This window comes from Narcine bancroftii, chromosome 5 (assembly GCF_036971445.1).
Source record: "Narcine bancroftii isolate sNarBan1 chromosome 5, sNarBan1.hap1, whole genome shotgun sequence".
NCBI classification, from domain to species: domain Eukaryota; kingdom Metazoa; phylum Chordata; class Chondrichthyes; order Torpediniformes; family Narcinidae; genus Narcine; species Narcine bancroftii.
In genome coordinates this window covers 141578891-141602053 of record NC_091473.1, presented here as the reverse complement: position 1 = coordinate 141602053, position 23163 = coordinate 141578891, and the positions used below count along the sequence as shown (strand labels likewise).

Sequence of the window (23163 nt, the reverse complement as noted above, 5' to 3'; positions counted from 1 at the left end):
TCAAAATCAAGACAGTTTTATTTCTTTAAGAACACGAAGCGTTACACAGTACAAAACAGTTAAAACATTTGAGCAGCAGTCAACGTGCATCCCCCGAAGAGCCCACTTCATTTGTCAATCTTCCCAAAGCCGAATTCACTCTTTGCTACTGCAAATGCTGCCAAAAATGTGTTTTGTTTCTTTTCCAACCCTTCCGGAAATAGAGCTTACATTACACCTAGGAGGTAAATCTAACCAAAGGACATATGCGGCATAAAATTAAGACTAAAAAGTCTACTATAGATTTGATGGTCTTATCAAAGATAATATAATGTTACTCTTTAAAATTCTGTGAACTCAAACTCATTTTAAAAAAATGAACCAAGGGCAGGTTAACTGGTTTTTTTTTTAAAAAAAAGTCAGTTTCACCCCAGTTACAAGTCGCACGTTAAAAAACATTTCAATTGCAAACTTAAATAAGCCACAATAAATTTGCTTTCAGTGTGTGTTAAACAGTAGGGGAGCAACTGGTTACACAAACTGAAGCATTAATTCAGATTCACAAGTATTAACAATACTGATTTTCAGAAAGCTGCAAGAAACAGTACTGCATTGATTTGATTTGATGCTCCCAACACTTGTTGCCTGATGTGTAACTAATAATAGTATTCTCAACATTCCAATCCTGGGCACTTCCACAAATAAAAAGTAATTGGTTGTTACACATGAAAACTCATGACCCTCTGCAAGGTTGTGAATGAAGCTGAAAGTTGCAGACTGGCCAGGTCACTTGTTAATGTGCGGTAAAAGGACATCTGTGTAAAAGTAAAGTTGCTGGTTAAGTTTAAACATCATCCTCTTCCTCTTCATCTTGTGAAGATCCTGCTTTATTAAGTGGATTGGATGTGGCTGATGTTGCTATCTGTGCTTGCTGGGCAGCTTGCTGCATCTGTAACCACTCCTGCTGGGCTAATTCTGCCTGCTGCTGTCTGGCCTGCAATAAGAAGAAAGAGGGCATCTGTAAATACTTTCCATGGAAACCTGGTAATCTGCCAAATGATTCTGAAGGTCATACTAACAGAAGGGCAACACAATAATCCCTCAATTATCTAGCTGATCAGATTTCAATGAACAATGGGAACAAGAATACAAGGATAAATTGGGAAGCACCTGAACCAAGAGCTAAGAAACTACAATTATAAAACATGCTTATAAATATCATGGCAATGTTTGCAAACACCAAGATATCATTTACTCTTCGATTTTGCTTTAAATTACATTTCATTGTCAATGGAAACGGCACGGTAAAAATCCAGAATAATTTAAAGAAACGTTTCCTGCAAACTTAAGAGCTTGAATGTTTACAGACACTAAAATATTGGAGCTTTACTTTCAGAAACCTCCCCCAATATGATCTGCGTCCAAGAAGAGTTGGTATAGAAGGCCATTTGGTCCATGCTGACCAAATTAATCAAGTTAATCTATTACCCAACTTTTAGGATGTTACCCTGCATCATGGCTTGTAGAAAAACCATAAAGTTTACAAATTTCCTTAAAACACCAGTGAACCAGCAAGATTTTATTTTTAAAAATCTACCAATTTCATAGTTACCTTTACTGAAACTGCGATTTTAAATTCTAGAATTTTAATGGCAGGTGGTCCCCTACTTCCAACCTAACGATCTATGTGACTTATGACCATCCGTACATACAACCAAAAAACTATAAATTTAAAAAATAAAGAAAAAGATGTAAATATAAAAATGATGCATCAGGTCACAAGGATCATGGGGCTGTTTATTTTGACGGATCAACACGGCAGCGGCCACGGGCTGGGAGGAGGCCGAGACTCCGCTGCCACCGAACGTGTTCTATTTTCAGAACACGAAGATGGTGGCGGACCCGGAGTTCAAAGAGGGGGAGGTGAACGATGGCCAGGTGTTGATGGTGAATAACGGGTCTTTCCAGTGCTGGGCTGTGGACAACGTGTGCAGCTCCAGTCTAAGACTGTGTCAGCCTGGAGTGACTAGCACCCATTTCGAGATCCAATTGGTTGGTTGGAACAGAACTCAGGTGTACATTGGGGACCTATGTACTTGTACTTAAACGACCAAATCACTGATTCAGAACTCTGGCTATAAGGAAGAGAGAACAGCAAAATTGAAAACCACTTAAAGCATCCCCAGTATATTTTTGTTTAAAATTAGGAAGCAAATATTTATGACAGAGTAGTTGTTGAGCTAATTATCAATCTGACTTCTGGATTACTAGTTGAGTGATTTAATTTTTGATGTACTTTTCATGTTTACAATGTTAATAACTACACTAGTGATTCACTCGTAGGATGAAGCAACTCCAGGAGTATTCCTTGATTTTAAGGAGGACAAGATAACTGAAGGTTTTCCCTATGACTAATTAAAAACAGTTCTGATGTTTCACAAAATTATCACAACATAGGCCCATGCATCTGTTATGCCAGACGCTGGCTATACATATCAAAATAAAAATTGCAAATTGATTTAAACAGAATACCAATAGGTGTGGAAAAAGACCTGGCACACTGAGATTCCAAAAGTACAGGCTAAAAATTTGAGAAAGTTCTATATGCTTGAATGCACCAGTGAAAACATGTGATAGTGAAGAATGAGAATGTAATTTCACCTTGTTTGTTCCTTGGGCGCTCCCAGTCATGGTTCTGATTTTGTCTTTTTATGATTTCAATTTATTTTAATAAAAAGAATTCTAAATTTTGGCCATCCTCTTCAGCAAAATCCTGTGAGTTGACTTAATTGTGTACACTGCAAATTTGTTTCCCCCTTTTTTTCTAGATTGTAGAACTTCTCAGCTCTCCTGTCAGAGTTTTTCTTTGCACATGGTAAAAGTTTGATGATATTCTCCCTAATACAGTCAGTCTTTTCACATTGTGGTGAGAAAATGGGATCTTTTAGCAAGAGTATTACAATGCGAAGCTCAACTTTTGTCAATTTGTTGTTTTTAATCAAGCACTCGATCCAATGCCCAGAACAGAATTTTTCAACCTGTGGACCATGGACCACTAGCAATCTGTGAGTTTGTTATAGGCAGTCCGTGGCCGTACAACAAAGAGAAATATTACTGATAAGAACCAGATTATAAGTTTAGTGTCAAAAGAAATGTGCAAAATTAAAAATTCCCACAAAGACAAAATGAAAAAAGGATCCATGGTAATAGGGAGAATCCTGGGAATTATAGACCAATGAGTCTTGCAAACTACTTGAGAAGATTCTTAGGGACAGGATTTACCAGCATTTAGTGAAGCAAAGTCTTCTCTGGGGTAGGTTGTGGCACATGAGCCTAATTTTTCCAGGAGGTGACAAAAGAAATTGATAAATCTAAGATGGTAGATGCGGTGTGTATGGATTTTAATAAACCATTGGACATGGTAGGCTCATTCAGAATGTCATGAGGCATGGGATCCATGGAACTTTGGCTCAATGGATTCAGGATTAGCTTACCTGCAGATGGCAGAGGATGCGAGTAGATGGAACATATTCTGCTAGGAGGTCAGTGCTCCACAGGGATATGCTCTGGGACCCCTGCCCTGTGATTTTTATAAATGACTTGGAAAAAGAAGTAGAGGGGTGGGTAAGTAAATTTGCCATCGCAAGAAGATCGGAGGTGTAGATAGTCCAGAAGGCTGACGTAGATTACAAGACACAGAGTTGAGCGGAGAAGTGGCAGATGGAATTCAATCCACAATATATCCAGTAAATATAGTAATGCACTTTGGAAGGTCGAACTTGAAGGCAGAGTAAGTGGTTAATGCCAAGATTCTTAACAGCATGGAGGAACAAAAAGATCTTGGAGTCCAAGTCCATAGATTCCTCAGGGTTGCCATGCAACCTAGGGTGGTTAAGAAACCACATGATGTGCTGGCCTTCATTAGCTGCGGAAATAGTGTTCAAGAGCTGTGAGTTAATGTTGCAGTTCGAGAGAACTCTGGCTAGACCACACTTGGAGTGCTATGTTTAGTTCTGGTCACCTCTTTAAAGGAAGGATGTAAAAGTTTTAGAGAGGATGCAGATATTGTCTGCATTAGAGAACATGTCTTGCAAAACAAGGTCAACTTAGCTCAGGCTTTTCTCTTTGGAGTGACAAAAGGATGAGAGGTGACTTAAAGGCACACAAGATTGTCAGATGGGGTGGACAGCCAGCATCTTTTTTCCAAGAGGGAAAATGGAAGATACCAGAAGGCATCTGTTTAAGCTGAGTGGAGGAAAGTTTTGGGGAGATGTCAGTTTTTTAAAATAAATAAATACACAGAGAGTGGTGGGTTCTTGGAATGCATTGACAAAGGTGGTGGAAGAGGCTGATACAAAAGGGACATTCAAAAGAATCTTAAGATTAGATTGTTGTGGAGTAGGTTTACATACCTGTAGATCAACACATCATCATGGACCGAAGGACCCTTACTATTTTATATAACCAATTTATATCTTTACCAATATTTCACAATAAAAATTTGAGTACTCAATTTCAAACGGTAATATAGTAATAATGCCAAGAATGACAACACCTGTATAATGGTTTGAACATCAACACGTTACTTACTTTTGCAAATAGCTCCTGTTGCTGCCTCAATAGTTCTTCTTCTGGTATGCCGAGGTTCTCTAGTCTTGAGCTTGCTTTTCTCCTCTTTAGTGCTACTGTTTTGCACTCTTGCAAGACTTCCTTTACTTCACTAATATACGAGCAAAAGCCAAGACTTTCCAGGGCTAAAAAAAAGTCATAAAATTATATTAGCATTTGTGCATGCTGCATAAAAAATTTCCTTCCAATTAAATTGCAAGACAATAGCTAACAGGAAATACAGCAATGAGAAAGTATCTATATCAGACAAAGTTGAACCCCTGAACCTTGTTTCTCACCCTGTGTATTTGCATAACTGTAGTTGTCTCTCAAGTACTGGAGAACATTTTTGTCAGACCCAACATGCATAAATTTGGATTGTTTTGAAATTTTGCCCATATACATACTTTTTTTTTAAAAAAAAGGTGTCTGGCTATTCCAATACAATTTCCAAAACAGACTTACAAAATGGTGATGCAAACTCTTCTAGATCAAAAATTTCCTTTACATTTCAAGCAATAAAACATTGCTTCTTTCTCCTAGACTTAATTGCAAAAAAAATGCCACGGCAATAGAATTAAAATGCAACATGAAACATATGAGAAGAATTTCAGCATTTCACAAAAATTACACTTATAGAAACCATCATCAGATTAAAATAACATCTGCTGCAAACCTAATAAGTTCAAGAATGTAATGAACTTCAATGGAATGCTACTTATGGATGACATCATTACAGGTAGAAATTGCCTTCCAATATTTGATCAAAACTGGTTCTTCAACACGCAGATTGTACAGCTCTTGGTTCATGTTGATCTTTAACTCTCATATTCCAATAAGATCAGATTTTAGTGTAATTTTTTACTGATTTGCTCCTGGACACAGATTTACAGTGGACCATTCTAAGATGACGGTTCATTGGTGAATAAATTACAACTCTATTAACAATGTGGTAGCATTTATCCAAATAAATTGAAGATTCCAATGTTATGGGATCGGAGGATTCATTAGCTACACCTCCACAAGAAAGTGCACGATTTGAGTGAATAGGGTCCATTGGTTTTGATAGCAAGCCATACACACCAGGTTCAAATCCTCAAGTTCTCAAAATGAGCAAAACTGGAGGCAGTTCAATAGATGAGTGATTCAATTAACAACACAAACATAAAATAAAGCAAATCAACTATGAGGCTCCAGGTCTTAACCAATACCCAATGTTGTACAAAAAAATAATTAGTTGTAAATTTCCTACTTACTGCTGCATGTATCATGTGGAACTCCAGTCAATAGTACCATCTCCCTAGATTTCTGGCTTGAAGTGAATTAATATGACTGTGTCAAAGTTTCCTAGATCACTTGATCTCTATTGCCCAATCAGCTTCATGCTGACGTGAGCTTTTCAAATCCAACTGCTTGAGTCACCTGACTCCAATTGGCAGGTGCAGCCTTCAGATAACGTCCCTTTTGAAATCTGCTACAATGCACTCAATGAAAAATAATTGTACTAACTTAAGGGCACATTTAAGAATGTCACCTCCTGGAGAGGAGTCACGTGATAAAGTAGTGGCCGGTAGGAGAATACCAACCCTCTCCAGAAAAAAAGGAAAAAAGTTAAGAAAAAGCAAAGCCCCAGACACACAAATCACAACAAATAAAAGATAAAGGTGTGGAGAAAATGGCACCTAAGAAAAAAAACCCAAAAACAACAGGAAAAAAAAGGAAAGATGCCAGAAAAGAAAGGTGAAGGCCTTACTTGCAAGAAAAAGCATGGACCCGCCGTGGAAAGCAGAGCCCACTCTTCGAGGTTAGTGGAGTCCCCCGCAGGGTCGCGACCCACTGACCGCAGGACTGCAAAAATGTCTCACGGAGCCAAACAGGGGTGAGCAACTGCACACAAGGAGAACACCTAGAACATCGTGCTGAGAGATGCCCGACAGCAGGGCTCCCAGCTGGAAGAAAAAGAAAGCAACGGGAAAGAAAAACAGAAGTAGGGGGCCCAACAGATAACCAGCCCAGAAGATGATCAACATTAAGAACCCATGGAAAAAAAATACCCAACAAACTGAGACAAGCAGCTCAACAAGAAAGTCAGAAGAGACACAGATACAAGGAAGAGAAATAGAAGATACAAACCCAAGAGCAGACACAGAAGAAGAAGGAGAACACCAAGCTCTGCACAGAGGAATAGGAGGTAAAATGAATGGACAGTACATAGATTAAAAAAAATTTCAAGAACAAATGAAAGCATTAAAAGAATGGCTGGCACTAGAATTTAGTGAACTGAAAAGAAAAATGAAAACTACAGAAGAAAAAGTGAGTAGAATAGAGCTAGTCATAACAGATGTAGGGAAAAGATTAGAAAATATGGAAGAACGTGTAATGGCAGTAGACATGGAAGTGAACGACTTAAAGAAAATTGGAAGAAAGTGACAAAAAGTTAAAGAAACAAAGGAGTTGTTAGCTCAGAAGATGGATATAATGGAAAACTATAGTAGGTGAAACAATATAAAGATAGTGGGCCTTAATGAAGATGAAGAAGGCAAATATATGAAAGAATTTATAAAAGAATGGATCCCCAGGGTCCTAAGAATGCCAGAAATACAGGAAGGAATGGAAATAGAAAGGGCACAAAGCACATTAGCCCCGAAACCATAGTCACAACAAAAAAGATCCATTTTAGTAAAATTCCTGAGATACATGACAAGAGAAAATATATTGGAGAAGGCAATGAATAAAATTAGAGAAGACCAGCCCTGGAATACAAAGGTCAAAATTTTTTTTTCTACCCAGACAAAAGTTTTGAGCTCCAAAAGAAGAGGAAGGAGTTTAACGCAGCAAAATCAATCCTATGAAAGAAAGGCTATAAATTTATGTTAAGATATCCAGCGGTGCTTAAAATAGTTATCCCAGGGCAGCAAAACAGACTGAGAGATGGAGATGTAACAAGAACAAAGAATGACGACAAACTACATATAAAGATGTAAAAATAATGTACAAGTAAGAACTAAAGAATGGAAAGAAAAGGGAAGAAAGGAAGTAAGGGGGGGGGGGAAGAGGGTGAGCTTTGTTATATGTGAAGATAAAAGTCTTTTCTGGAGGGGGTTGGGTGGGAGAGGATAACAGTCACTGCGAAATCAGCTGACACTTGCGAACGGCCACAGTCCAAATGGAGAATACTTGGGATTAAGGGAATTTTAGATGTGGGAATGGTTGAAATATTTTATGTTTTAGAAGTGTCATACAGTGCGTTCAAAAAAAGAAAACTGAGAAATGGAAATGGGGAAAAGGGGAAAGCTGGTGGTGAAGAAGCGGAAATGAAGTGTAAACAGGGTATGATATGGCCATGTTGAACTATATGACTAAAAATATTAACGGAATACATAACCAAATCAAAAGGAAGAGGCTATTAAATTTACTGAAAAAATAAAAAAATAGATATAGCATTCATGCAGGAAACGCATCTAAGTGAAGTGGAACACAACAAATTAAAGAGAGATTGGATAGGACATGTAACAGCAGCATCATATAATTCAAGAACCAGAGGTGTAGCTATATTAATCAATAAAAATGTACCAATCAAAATAGAGGAGGAAATAATAGATCCAGCAGGGAGGTATGTAATGATAAAATGTCAGATATATTCAGAACTCTGGAATTTGGTCAATATATATGCACCTAATGAAGAGAATCAAAAGTTTATGCAAGATATTTTTTTGAAGATTGTAGATACGCAGGGGAATAGGGGGGGTCTTTAACCTTAATTTGGATTCAAAGATGGATAAAACTGGACAAAAGACTAGCAAAAAGAACAAAGTAGCCAAATTTATGGTTAAATCAATGCAGGAAATGAAACGTATGGATATATGGAGGAGACAACACCCAAAGGAGAAAGAATACTCATATTATTCGAGTAGACATAAAAAATACTCAAGGATTGACCTGTTTCTGTTGTCAGCCCACATCCAAGGGAGAGTTAGGAAAACGGAATATAAAGCTAGATTATTATCTGATCACTCACCCCTGTTATTAGCAATAGAGCTGGAGGACATCCCACCTAGATGGAGATTAAACTCCATGCTACCTAAAAGACAGGACTTAAAGAGAATTTATTGAGCACAAAATTAAAATGTACTTTGAAATAAATACAGAATCAGTGAAAGACAAATTTATATTATGGGATGCAATGAATCCGATCAGAGGGCAGATAATAAGTTATGTAACTAAGATGAAGAAGGACTACAATCGGGAAATAGAACAGCTGGAAAGGGAAATAGTATGTACAGAAAAAGAACAAGCAACAAGGGAAGATACAACAAAAAGAAGAGAATTGGCAGACAAAAAAATAAAATATGAAACATTACAAACATATAAGGTGGAGAAGAACATAATGAAAATAAAGCAGAAGTATTACAAGCTAGGAGAAAAAATGCACAAAATATTGGCTTGGCAGCCTAAAACAGAACAAGCTAAAAGAACGGTATTGGCATCAAGGAAAAAAGACAAGCAACATACCAAAAAATCCACAGATCTTTCTTCTAAGTAATACAAGAAGTAAAGAACTTGGACTCGATTTGGATGGAGCACAAAAAAGATTTATTATGATAGCCTTAGCTGTAGCAAAAAAATGTATTATGTCAACCTCGAAATTAGAAAATAGCCTGAGAATACAGCAATGGTACATAGAAATTAATAAATGTATTCCATTGGAAAAAATAACATATAATTTAAGAAATAACATCGCAGTATTTGAACAAATTTGGGATCCGTACATGGAACACAGAGAAGTCCTACCGCAGACCTCCACCGCCTAAATTGACAGAAGGAGAAGACAACGAAATAAACTGACCCAGTATGTAAAAGTAGAAGACACAAATTTCTTGTTTATTTTCATTGTGTGTCGACATTGTTTAATAGGATTTAATGTAACGTATCATATAGGTTGAACTTCGAGTGGGTGGGGAGGAGGGGGTTAAGGAGGGAGGGAAGGGAGGGGGGAAAAGGGGAGAAAATGACACTGTGTATTCAAGAGGGAAATGTTTGTGTGTATTTTGGTTAGTATGGTTCATAGTGTGAAAAATTTTTAAAAAATTAAAAAAAAGACAAACAAATTACATATAACCCAACAGAGATCAATGAAAACGTCAAGGAATTCTATTAATAATTATACCGAATTGAAAACGAAGGGAAAGAAGACAAAATAGGTGAGTTTTTAGCTAAAATTGAACTACCGAAATTGCAAGAGGAGCAAAACAAATTGATAAAACCATTTGAAATAGAGGAAATATAGAATATATTAAAAAAGCTACTGAACAATAAAACACCTGAAGAGGATGGACTCCCAATAGAATTCTATAAAACATTTAAAGAGTTATTAATTCCTATCTCCTGGAAGTAATGAACCAGATTGAAGAAACACAAAACATGCCAGATTCATGCAAAACAGCAATAATTACAGTAATACCAAAGATGGGGAAAGATCCACTAACACCAGCATAGTATAGACCAATATCTCTACTTAACACAGATTATAAGATAATAGCTAAACTATTAGCAAACAGATTGGCCGACTGTGTACCAAAAATAGTAAAACTAGATCAAACTGGATTTATTAAGAAAAGACGAACAATGGACAATATCTGTAAGTTCATTAACTTAATCCAATGCAGTAAAAGGAAACGAGATGCTAACAGTGGCAGTTGCCTTAGATGCAGAGAAAGCCTTTGACAGAGTAGAATGGAAATATTTATTCAAAGTACAACAGAGGTTCAACCTACCGGAGAAATATATTAATTGGATTAAAGCATTATATAAGGGACCATTGGCAAAGGTGACAGTAAATGGATATATATCAAATCAATTTAAATTAAGCAGGTCAGCTAGGCAGGGATGTTCACCATCTCCCTCACTGTTCACTTTAGCAATAGAACCATTTGCAGAACTGATAAGAACAGAAAATAAAATAAAAGGGATAAAAATAAAAGAGAAGGAATATAAAATCAGTCTATTTGCAGATGACATCATAGTATACTTAACAGAACCAGAATTATAAATAAAAGAATTACATAAGAAATTGAAGGAATATGGAGAAATATCGGGGTAGAAGATCAATGCAAATAAAAGTGAACCGATGCCAATGAATAATGTGGATTTCACAAAGTTTAAGAAAGAATCACCATTTAAATGGCAAACACAAGCAATCCGATACCTAGGTATTAGACTAGATAATAATCTAGGACATTTATACAAATTAAATTACAGCCATTAACAAAGAAATTACAAGATGACTTAGAACATTGGAAAGATTTACCACCAACACTGATAGGAAGGGTAAATTGCATTAAAATGAATATCTTCCCAAGAATACAATACCTATTTCAATCATTACCAATTCCCTTAACAGAGAAATTCTTCAATGAGCTAAATAATAAGGAAATTCTTATGGAAAGGGGGGGAAACCGAGGATAATGCTAGATAAATTAACAGAATGGTACAAACAAGGGGGTTTGCAGCTACCAAACTTTAAGAATTATTATAGACCAGCACAATTAAGATATCTATCAGATTTTTATCAAACATGGGAAAAACCAGATTGGACCAGGATAGAGCTAGATAAAATAGGGGAGAAGGAACCAGAACATACACTTTATAAGTGTGATGAAAAACTGATGCAATATAAAAGTTCACCAGTACTGCACCATCTGTTCAACATTTGGAAGAAGATTCACGTTGAAAGGAAAAAAAAAATTACCAACCACCAAAATTATTATTGATGCAAAATCAACTAATCCCTTTCACAATAGATAGATAACCTTTCCTTTAGAGAATGGGAGAGAAAAGGGATTAAAAGAATAAAAATTGTTTTTTGGGAAATAATTTATTATCTTTTGAACAAATGAGGGACAAATATGGAATAATTCACGGTAGGTACAATGTTTACATACCACCAACTGAAAACCTACTTAAAGAGCAAATTGGGAAGCAACTTTGAATATGTGATTACAGACACAATGATAATTAAAAGATTTATAACAAACATGTACATCAAGCTACAAGAGAAAGTAAATGATGAAATAAGCTGTAAACCCAAACAAAAGTGGGAACAAGATCTAAACATAAAGAATGAAACATGTAAAATAATTACTGTTATAGTCACATACCCAGAATAGAAGCTGTAGAATTCTAAAGTGGATACACGGGCATAGAGTTGGACAGAATACTAAAAAAATATATTTTAGCCACAGTAAAATAGTACTCTCCGAAAACCAGCTCTAAACGGCAGCTTCAACTTCAAGTATTTGGTGGGCACCGTTTTTAAAATATGCAAGGTCAATGTGACAAAATAACTTTGTACTTTACCAATCACAAAAATGTAGAAAACAAAAAAAAAATTAAACTTTGCATTTTTCACTACCTTCTGCTCAAATCTTCTTATTTCTAGAAGTTGTGTTTGAATAATTTACTTACCTGCTTCTTAAGTTGCTTTAAGGTGCAAGGGTTTATTTCACTACGTAACGTGGAACCAGCCCCAATACAGTAAAACCCCTGGTATCCGGCACTCCTGGGACCCAGGTGCAATTACTGCAGCAAAGGTGCTGGAAACTCCTTTTAAATTGCAGTGGGATCTACCCATTAAATCACCAACCTGCAAGCACTGATGTTACCGGAATGTGCGGGTCAGCCATTTTTGTTTTCAAATCAACTGTGGACGTGACCTAGGTAAGTTTAACTGGATTTCCTGACTACCTGGAGGTACATCAGGGATTTGGTTGGATTCAGATTGGGTTGATCGGGTCAGACCCTTTCTAATTGCCGTGTAACTGGGGTACTAACCAGGAAAATTGCCCTGTTAACTTAATTTTACATGACAGTTTGAAAGGGCCTATTTGATATTAGTGCTTTAAATGACTGGGTTGCAGAGTACATTCTGCCCCAGGCTGGCACTGGAGGAGCTGAGAACTATAATCAACAACCGTGAGACAGCACTCCCTGATGCCTTCTCGATCATGTAGGGAACTTCAACCAGGCCAGCCTGAAGAAGTCTCTTATAAACTACTAGCAGCATATCATCTGTTCAACCAGAGGAGTCAACATACATGACCACTGTTATACCACCATCAAGATCTCTTACTGTACCATCCCATGCAAGTCTGATCAACTGCCTGTACTTCTAGACTCTGCGTACAAGTAGAGACTGAAGACTACAGCACCAGTGGTGAAGACAGTGAAGATATAGTTGAGGGAGGTAGAGAAGCATCTGCAGGTCTGCCCTGACTCAGTGGACTGGACCATATTTATGGATTCATCCTCAGATTTTAATGAATATGCCACAGTTGAGTAAATTTCGAGTACCCTAACCAATAGCCCATGGATGAAGCAAAGGATTTGCAGCAAGCTGAAAGCTAGATTAATGATGTTCAAGACTGGTTATCCAGAACTTTATTGAAACACCAGGTAAGACCTATGGCCATCTTAATTGCCATCTACAAGTTTGCTGAAGATACCACGATTGTTGGCAGAATCCCAGATAGCAATGAGGAAGGAAACAGGAGTGAGATATATCAGCTAGTTGAGTGATGTCACAACAACCACCTTGCACTCTATCTCAATAAAACAAAAGAAATGATTGTAGACTTCAGGAAGGCGAAGCCAAGAGAATACAAGCCATGGGTCAGCAGTGGAGAGAGTAAGAAACCAGATACCTGGGTGTTAATATCTCTGAAGATCTACCCTTAGACTATCATATTAATGCAATTATGAAGAAGGCTCACCTGTAGCTATATTGTTTGAGGAGTTTGAAGAGATTTGGTATGTCACCAAAGGCTTGAAAATTTCTGCAGGTGTACTGTGGAGAACATTCTGACTGGTTGCATCAAAATTCGGTATGTAGGTACGAATGGGGAACAGAGGGTTGTAAACTCAGCCAGTGCCATCATGGGCATTAAGAGGTAGTGTCTCAAGAAAGCAGCATCTATCACCAAGGACCCTCATTACACAGGTCACTCACTCCCTTTTCTCAGTACTACCATCAGGAAGGTGGTACAGAAGCCTGAAGACACACACTCAATGTTACAACATCATCTTCCTCCCCTCCAAAATCAGACTTCTGAACAGTCAATGAACTTGGACACTATCTCCTCTTCTTTGCACTACTAATTTTTTTTTAAAATCTTGGATTTATGTAATTTTTACACCTTGTTCGGCACAAAACAACACATTTCATGACAAACTTGATTCTGATTTCAATCCTTTTCCCAAGTCTCTCTTCTACTTCTTTATGGCCATTGGCCTAACTCCCATTATTTCCACGTGGCTGGCAGCAGATTTTGTTTCACAGTCCTCAATTAAAAGGCTCTATAAAAATGGACTGTTGACTCATGTCAAAGAATGATAGATGAAACAAGGAGTGTGAAATGGAAAATTTAAAAAAAGACACTAAATGGGGAGATTTTAAAAGTCTCTGAAAGTAAAAAAAATTGGGAAAGGGAGGAAAAACCAGCAAGGAAAATATTGTCTGAATGATTAACCTCTAAAGAGAAAGTACTTAAATTTCTATATGCCCACAGGACATGCCAAGCCTTCTACAGTTATTTTTTGTTGTTGAAAAACATAGCAACTAATTCGCAGGCCAATGTGATAACTAAATAATTAGCTACTTAGCCTGCATTAAGTAGTGTTGCTTCAAGGTCAAAAGAAAATTACCCTGCTTTTATCAGAACAGCATAAAGTATGCATGGCAGGTTGACAAGATTTTTGAAAGTCAGGTGCTGAGAATATGGAGAGATTTGAAAGGGAGGACAAGGATTCTGTAAGTATTTTGTTGGAGACAGTTAGTTGCAAATGATTCCATGTGGACTTATGTTAAGTAATTAGATTGACACTGAATTAAAGCTCTCAGACTGAAGCCAACTCATGAAGCAACGTGTGCTAGAATTGAAGCCAATCATTGTGATGAATGCACGTATCAATGCTAATACAGTAGGTTATAACAAATCATGGCTTGGCTTCACAAATGAAGATGTAGGAAGGGGGCTGTCCATGTCTGCTGCAGGCTCGCTGGTGGCTGACAATGCCAATGCGGGACAGACATGCCCAGCCGCAGAGGCTGCAAGGGAAATTCTGTTCTGGCTTTGGTGTTTTGGGTTTGGTGCTGCTGTGTCATGGTTCTTCCTCCATCTCCTTTTATCCTCATGACCAGCTCTGCGTGCGTTCTTGAAGGAAGAGACAGACTGGTGAATGGCGTGTCGCCAGGCCGCGCCATCGGAGTCTAGAACAGACCAGTGGCGATGGTCAATAATAAGTACATCAATAATGAATGACCAAGAATGAAGTTAAGAGGCTAAGTGAAATAAAGATATAACCTACAAAAAAAATCTGCTGCGTTAATGGATCAAGAGTGCAAAAAGAAAAAAAGCAAGCTTTAATTTCTTTAAAAAGTAATGATTTCTACAACTAAAAGTATTTCTTACTTTACCTAGTGCTAACACAAGTGTAAAAAAGAATTTATCAATTGAGCTGCGAACAAATACAGAAGCTGATTTCAAATAGAGCAAAAATTAATGGGACATTTATTCTCAGCACAAAATAGTGCAAAGAGGATAGCAGATCAAAAGGATTAATGACATCAAGATTAAAACACGATGGAGTTTGAACCCTAATCATATAGAAACATAGAAGATAGAAGCAGGAGTAGGTCATTCGACCCTTCGAGCCTGCTCCGCCATTCAACGAGATCATGGCTGATCTTAAAGTTCAGTACCCCGTCCCCGCCTTCTCTCCGTAACCTTTAATACCCTTATACTGAAGAAATAGATCTCATTCCCTCTTCAATAGATTTAATGAACCTGCCTCGACTGCCCTCTGTGGCAATGAATTCCACAGATTCACCACCCTCTGGGTCAAGAAATTCCTCCTCATCTCGGTCCTAAATGGTTTGCCTATTATCCTCAAACCATGGCCCCAGGTTCTGGACTCCCCCACCATTGGAAACATCCCATCTGCGTCCATCCAGTCCTGCCAGAATTTTATATCAGTAAAATATTGCACAAAAACTCTCCCAATAATACAATTGATAGTTTCAGGAAATCTGTTAAGAATCACCAAAACAGGTAGTGCTGGCAAATAAGTCATGCTATTTTGGAAGGGGAGGGGTGCAGTTAAACTGTAGAATATACCCCGTATCACCTTCCATTCCATAACTTGAGAATATTCAAAAGCAGACAAGAATTAGTTTCATCAGATCATGCAACGTGCACTTTTTCTTTTGTATCCTAATTTAATTATTTTAAAATTTACAGACATCTGTTTTGGACGGCGAGCCAAAGGCAGATATCCAACTTCCCCATAACAAAAGTACTGAAAATGCAGCTAGTTGAATATTGTGATATCTGCACAACAAAATCTTGTGTAGTGCACCAATAACACACAAGAGCAATTTAAAATAAATTCCTTTAGATATTTAATATCTAACGTTATCAACAGCATCTGTACAAATGTTAGGATTAAAGGACACTAATTCTACCAACTAAAACTACGCGCTTCAAAATTTGAACAAAATTACCGTTTTGAGTTTATTGCCACTAAATGAGAGAACATGAGATCGTCAGTAATAGCAAAGTCAAGCAGATGAGTGCCAAAGATTAAAGTATTCTGAATCAATGTTTTAAGAGAGAATTGGTAAATTATCACAACCCTGCTTCTTCCCAAAGTCCCTTTGATCAAAGAAGTCGAGCCAATTGAACTTGCCAATATCAAGAAAAAGCCAAGACCAAAAGCTTTTAGAGCCAGACAACCCAGCTGCAGCCTTGAAGACTTTCATCGTAAGGACACAAGTGGGAATGTTTGTTGATGATTGAATAATGGAGTTTTTTTTTAAATGAAATAGTTGTTTGGCTGCAGCGAGTACAGTTTGTGACAATAAACTCATTGCCATTCTATTTCTGAAAAAATTAAGTTGTCCATGCCTGCATTCAGCAAGACTTAGATTTTTGGTTGGATTAAAATACCAGGCAATGAGCATCTCCAACAGAGTCGAGCCAAGGTGCCTTGCCAAATTCACCACCATTAACATTCTGGGCAGACACCATTATTGATAAACTCGCCTACCGACTCTCCAAAGTTAATGGACTATCGACATCATATGTGATGGATTACTCTCCTACTGCCTGGAAAGGTACAGCTTCAACAAAACTCAACTTCAAGTGCAGCACTATTTAGGGTAAAGCAGCCCAACTGACTGCCATCCCATCCACTCTAAATATTTGCTCCTTCCTCACCAACCAATACCGAGGCACCAAGGTTGCAGTTTATGCCATATACAAAATTCAACAGCAATTACTTACCAGTGACCTCCACCACAAAGGACAAGGTGAGCAAGCACAAGGGGCTCATTATCACCTGCAAATCACTCCCCCTCAACCCAAAGTCAGACAGCAATCATGCCTGGAAATATGTCACTGCTTTTTCATCACTGCCTCCAAATCCTCGAACTCCTTTGTCAACAGCAATTTTGGAGTACATTCACCAGAAACCCTGCAGTAATTCAAGTGGCAGGGAGGATTAAGGTTGACAAAAAAAAATGTTGGCCATGCCACTAGTGAATGCCCTATTCCCAAAATATTTAATCATGGTATTACATGAGAGATCCAGCACAGAAACAGGGCTTCCTTAAAGTTCTGCTAATCTTTTGTTCTGCAAGTTGCTCTATAGTCCCAAAATTTGTATCTGCGACTTGTCAAATTTTACTTGATAACGCCTAGTGAATATCTTTGAATTTATAATGTTAATTACATTAATACAAGCTGTAATTTAGAAATACAAGCACACAGGCAACCAATTAGAGGGGGTTGTATTCCGAGCAAATAGTCTGTCTGAATCACAACATGAAATAACATTTATTTCAAGCAGTTGTTTTCAAAATGCCCCCCCCCAACTCACATTCTACCTTAAATAATCCCTATGCCATAAGTGCTCTGTGATTAGTAAGGGATTGCTTAAAGTGGTATGCGAGTAGAAAGAAAGGTTGTAAATCGTACCTAATTGACTCATTATGTGCACGGTTTCATAGCTCCCAAGGAAATGGGCCAATGACAATTTTTCTCAAGCAACATGTTTCAGTGACAATTGGGCCTAGAGCAGTAGTTCTCAACCTTTTTATCCCCACGCACATACCATCTTAGGCAATCCCTTACTAATCACAGCAGTTATGGCATTAGGGATTATTTAAGGTGGAATGTGAATGGGGGGGGGGGGGTAGGGGCAGTTGGAAAACCACGATTTAAAGCTAGAAAGCAGATCTAGCCATGGCCAGCAAAGAAAAGTGCTAAATTAAAGGAAAAGGCACATACTTTTTTTTTTAAACTTTATTTATTCGTTCAAAATACAAATAGTAGATAACATATACAACAATTAACCATAAACATGAACATTTTTTTTATATATAGAAAAAAAAGAAAAGAACGCCCCCCCCCTTCAGCCATAAAAAAATTAAGGAAAAATTAAACATACATATCAAGATCTAATCAACATAAATTAAAATGTAAATATTCTGAATATGACAACCACTTATTAATTAAAAAAACCCTGTAATTATCATGCGAAACATGTAATTTTTTTTCCATTATTAAACAATATTTCATCTCATTATGCCATCTATTAATATCATTCATATTTGTATCTTTCCACGTACTAGCAATACATTATTTTGCTACAGATAAAGCTAAGTATACAAAAGCAAGTTGAAATTTATCTAATCCCAAACCTTTCAGAGGTTGCAAACTGCCCAGTAAAAAAAACTATCAGATCTAAAGGTATTTTAATCTTATACAGGTATTCTAAAAACAATTGAATGTTCTTCCAAAAAGATTTTATATATATATACATATATATATATATATATATATATATACATATATATTATATATATGTGTGTGTGTGTGTGTGTGTGTGTGTGTGTGTGTGTGTGTGTGTGTGTGTGTGTGTGTGTGTGTGTGTGTGTGTGTATATATATAGATAGATAGATACACACACACACATGACCAGACAACATGAAAAAAAGTTCCAACAGAATTACCACATCTAAAACACAAATCTGATTCAGGAAAACCATACTTTTTTAAATTTTTCAGGTGTTAAGTTTAATTGACGTAGAAAATTATAATTAATCATTGCATAATGTGCATTTATCAATCTAGTTACACTATCATGACAGATATCTAACCAATCATCCTCGAAAAAAATAAAACCAATATCCGCTTCCCATTTACTTTTGGATTTATCCCAACCCTTTTTATCCATACCATCCTGTAGTATTTGATACATAAATGAAATATAACCCTTCCCTGGTACCTTCATAAGAAGTCTCAAATTTAGTCATTTCAGGTAAAATCATATCTCTACGAAACCTATGTAAAAAGCAACATCAATTTTCATTTTCTTAATATACGCCAAGACTCGCTTACACTTGATCGGACTGTTTAAACCTCGAACATTAAAAGTAGCAAACTTCAACTTTGACATACCTACTAATATTACTAAATACCAATAATATCTTTATATGAAAACTCAAAAATCAACGTATATAGGCCCTCCAATAGGAGAAAAAGTCACAAATTAAAAGCTAACTAAAATGAAAATAAAAAGAAGAAAAAAAATCCCCCCTCCCCCAAAAAAAACTACCAAAAGGTAGTAATCCTAAACAAAAATTGGGTGTGGGTCACCCACCAGTGGCTGATGACTAGTAGAACTTAAGAGCAAATCTCTCCCTCTCCAGCCAAACAAAGAATAACATCAAAATATCATAATAACATAAAAAGTAAAATAAGAATAAGAAAATTCTTCTATTCATCCAAGAGATTCCAAACTCGGAGACCCCATTTCAAAAGAAGTTGGACTCTTTCCATTCCCGTTTTTCCCATTTCTTCCGTTTCCAGAACAACCAGATTTTTCTTTAGGAGACAATGGTGGACTACGTCTTTGTCCTCGTATATCTGGCAATGAATCAGCAAAAATCATTGCTTCATGATCATTCTCAAAAATCCGAGATTGATAGTCTCCATAAAACACCTTCAACACTGCCAGGTAGCGAAAAGTAGACTTATAATCTTTACGCCACAAAACTTCTTTAACTGGATTAAATCGACGTCGACGTTGAATGACCTCTTGACTCAAATCAGGATTAAAAAAACTCTGCTATTCTGAATCAATAATGGAGTTTGTTGTCGTCTCGCATTTTGCACTGCAAGTCGAAGTATTGGTTCTCTGTCCAAATAATTCAAACATCGAATTATTACAGGTCTCGGTGGTTGACCAGGTAAAGGTGTTCTTCTTGAAGCTCTTTGAGCTCTTTCCAATACCAAGCCTCCAGAAAAAAATTCTTGCCCTAGTACTTGTGGGATCCAGTCTTTAAAAAAACGAAGAGGATCTTGTCCTTCCATACCTTCTGGCAAACCAATGATTTTCACATTATTCCTTCTGCTTTGATTCTCCAAGTAGTCTATTTTCCCCTCTAACTCCTTCTCACGTTCTCGCAATTCTATAACTGATTTTTCAACCTTCAACACTTTTTTTGTATTAGAAACCACTTGCTGTTTACATTTCAAAAAAGCAGACTGAAATTTTTTTTTTAAAATCTTCACAAGATGCTTCCACACGTATTTTAATTGTATTCAATTCTGAACTTATATTAGCATTCATTTGGGCCATCTCATTCAGTAAGGGTTGAATGGCAGCTTTTTAGCTCAGAAAAGCTCAGCCCTGCTTTCTCTGACATAGTGGCAGAACCAGGTAACTGCAGCTCCTGCTGCAACTCAACAAAAGGCATTTTAGAGGTTTTACTGTGGGTCTGGACTCCCAGCGACGGCACCCCGACTTCCTCAGGGGGTCGCCGCTGGTCTCCCCCCGCAGCTCGTTGTTTTCTCGCAAAATCACGGAGGAAATCAAAATCCTCAGGTTGGAATGCTGCCTGAAGCATTTCAGACAATGGAGTCGTCTTCCTGCGTCTCCCTCCGCTAAAATCAAAAGGCTTCCAGAATCAGGATCCACTTCTTGGGAACACGCACCTTCCTCCAGAGAGTGGGTAATTCCAGCGCTATCCTTCACTTGGTGAGTAGTAGACATTTTTTTTCAACTCCCACAGGCAGTCTTTGTAGTTTAGACACTGAAGAAATTAAACCTGAAGCTGTAGCAAGTTGTTTAGGCCCCAAATCTTCAATACTTCGAAAATGTAACTTCTTCTGCACTTGAGGTTTAATCTTTTTACCATTAATGGCCATAATGGTTCCTTAATACTTTAAACTAAAATTTAAGAAGTTTAAACTTGAAAACAAAGGGTTGAAAAAGCCAGAGAGGTCGAGATTACACGTCTAGACTCGACGCCATCTTGCCACGCCCCCCGAAAAGGCACTTATTGATGCCATCAAAAAAAGTAGCCATGGGTGCCAGAAAAATTTTTACTTCAGAAGGATCAAAAGAATTATAGTGAAATAGAAATAAGAAAGGTTGCAGATCTACTATGATTACAGAGACATGGGTGTCCCTCTACACGAGTCACAAAAGCTTCGTTTGCAGGTGCATCAGGTAATCAAAGCAACAAATGGGATGATGGCTTTATTTGTTACAGGGATAGAATTTAAGAGCAGGGAGGTTCTGCATCAACTCTACAGGATAAGAGTGAGGCCACACCTGGGGTACTATGCATAATTCTGGTCTCCTACCCTAAGAAAGGATTTTCTGGTTTTGAAGAAGTGCAGTGGATATTCACAAGGTTGACTGAATACGAGGGGACTAGCTTATGAATAACTGAGTAGCTTCCTGGGAGTTTTAAATGATGGGGAGGGGAAATTTTATTGAACCATACAAAATGATCAAATGGATAGACAAGATAGAAAGAAAGAGGATATTTCTACTGGCAGGAGAGACGAGAACCAAGGGACATGGCCTCAGGATTCAGAGGATCAGAGTTGCGGGATCAAGAAGGAATGTTTCTCCCAAAGAAAACTTCCCTGCCTAATGATGCAGTGAAGGCAGACTCATTAAATGTATTCCAAGCAGAGATAAATTGGGGAATTATGAGATTATGGAGATCAGCCATGATCTTGTTGAATGACTCGACAGGATACATGGCCGACTCTTGCTCCAATTTCTCACATTCAATAGCATGGAGGTTAGCGCAACGCGATTACAGCATCGGAAACCTGGGTTTGAATCCACCATGGTGAGGAGCTTGTGTGTGAGGAGCTTGTGTGTTCACCCCGTGACCACATGGATTTCCTCATTTGAAAGACGTTATTGGGGGGAGTGGGAAGGTCGGTCACTTAAACGGTCACATGGGTGTATTTGGGTAGCACGGGCTTGTAAATAAGTGAAACGAAAATATGAGGCAAAATTAAAGTGGGTTGAAATAAAGTCCGCAGACGCTGCGGCTGTAGTAAATAAACGAAAGTACTGAAGTCAGATTCCACTGCATCCATTGAAGGCAAAAATGTAACTAGTGTTGAGTCTGAGCCATTTGTCAAGGTATTAGCAAAAAGCAGGCAGATGCCCAAATGAAAAGGTAAGTGAAAGGATGGAAAAGGGGGCAGGGGAGGAGCACGGATCAACAGGTGGACGAGGAAAGGAGGTCAGGAAAGAAAAACTGAATTGATTTGGGGGGGGGGGGTTAGCTCTGAGAATGAAGAGCTGAAAGAAAGGAGACAGAAGGATAGGAAAAGAGAGATACAAGGGGAGGGAAGCTGGATGAAAGGAGGCATGGGAATAAGGAACAAGAGTCATCAAAAATCTTGGCAAGCTTCGTGGAAAGTGTGCTGACTGGCTGCATCGTGGCCTGATAATGAAGGTATCAATACCTCTGAGTGGAAAGCCCTGCAAAAGATAGTGGTCACAGCCCAGTATATCGTCACGGCTGTGGACTTGAATTCGTCAAGAGCGGTGTCAGCCACAGCTGATGATGTAGACGATGCAACACACATGATTAATAATGCACATGCGTCGGTGTGTTAAGCATCAGCATACAGGTGATAAATCTCAGAAGTAGGAGGAGGAGAGCGAGAACATCACCCATGTGGCAGTGATCCAATGAGAATGTCAAAGGGGTTTGGCTGGGGAGGTGGTGTTTGGGGAGTTGAACAATGAAATGTTGTCTAGTGAATAAAAAAGAAAGTAGACTTCATTGTGTGCTGAAAGAAATGAGTGTATTCTTTATTTGTTTGGACGCTGTAGTAAATCAGTGCTGCTACAACAACCGTCAAAACTCTCCCCACCAGAGAGAAAATCTACATAGAATGCTGCCATTGGAGAGCAACAACAATCAAGGATCCATACTACCCACGACATGGTCTGGTCTTGCTGCTGCCACCATGAAAGAGGTATCGGAGCCACAATACTCTTACCACAAGGTTCAGAAACAGTCGCTACCCCTCCACCATCAGACTCCTCACAACAAGCTCAGACTCATTTAAGGACTCTTACTTTACACCTTATTATTGAATATTTATTTTCTATATTGCACAGTCAGTTTGTTTGCACTTCCTTCATTGGGTACATTTCTCTCTTTTGTATATGAATCTTTTGAGTAGTTTCATT

The 23163-nt window shown here is 37.9% G+C and overlaps 1 protein-coding gene across 2 annotated transcripts in view; it reads right to left on the bottom strand.

Moving 5' to 3' along the window:
- dr1 (down-regulator of transcription 1) overlaps nt 1-23163 on the bottom strand; it is a 42195-nt gene continuing 19032 nt past the window's right edge. For both annotated transcript variants that reach the window (XM_069939273.1, XM_069939274.1), the window contains 2 exons: nt 4570-4733; nt 1-973 (listed from right to left, as the gene is read on the bottom strand). In XM_069939273.1, coding sequence (XP_069795374.1) covers nt 824-973; nt 4570-4733 — 314 coding nt within the window. In that variant the 3' untranslated portion in view covers nt 1-823. The remainder of the gene's footprint in view (nt 974-4569; nt 4734-23163) is intronic.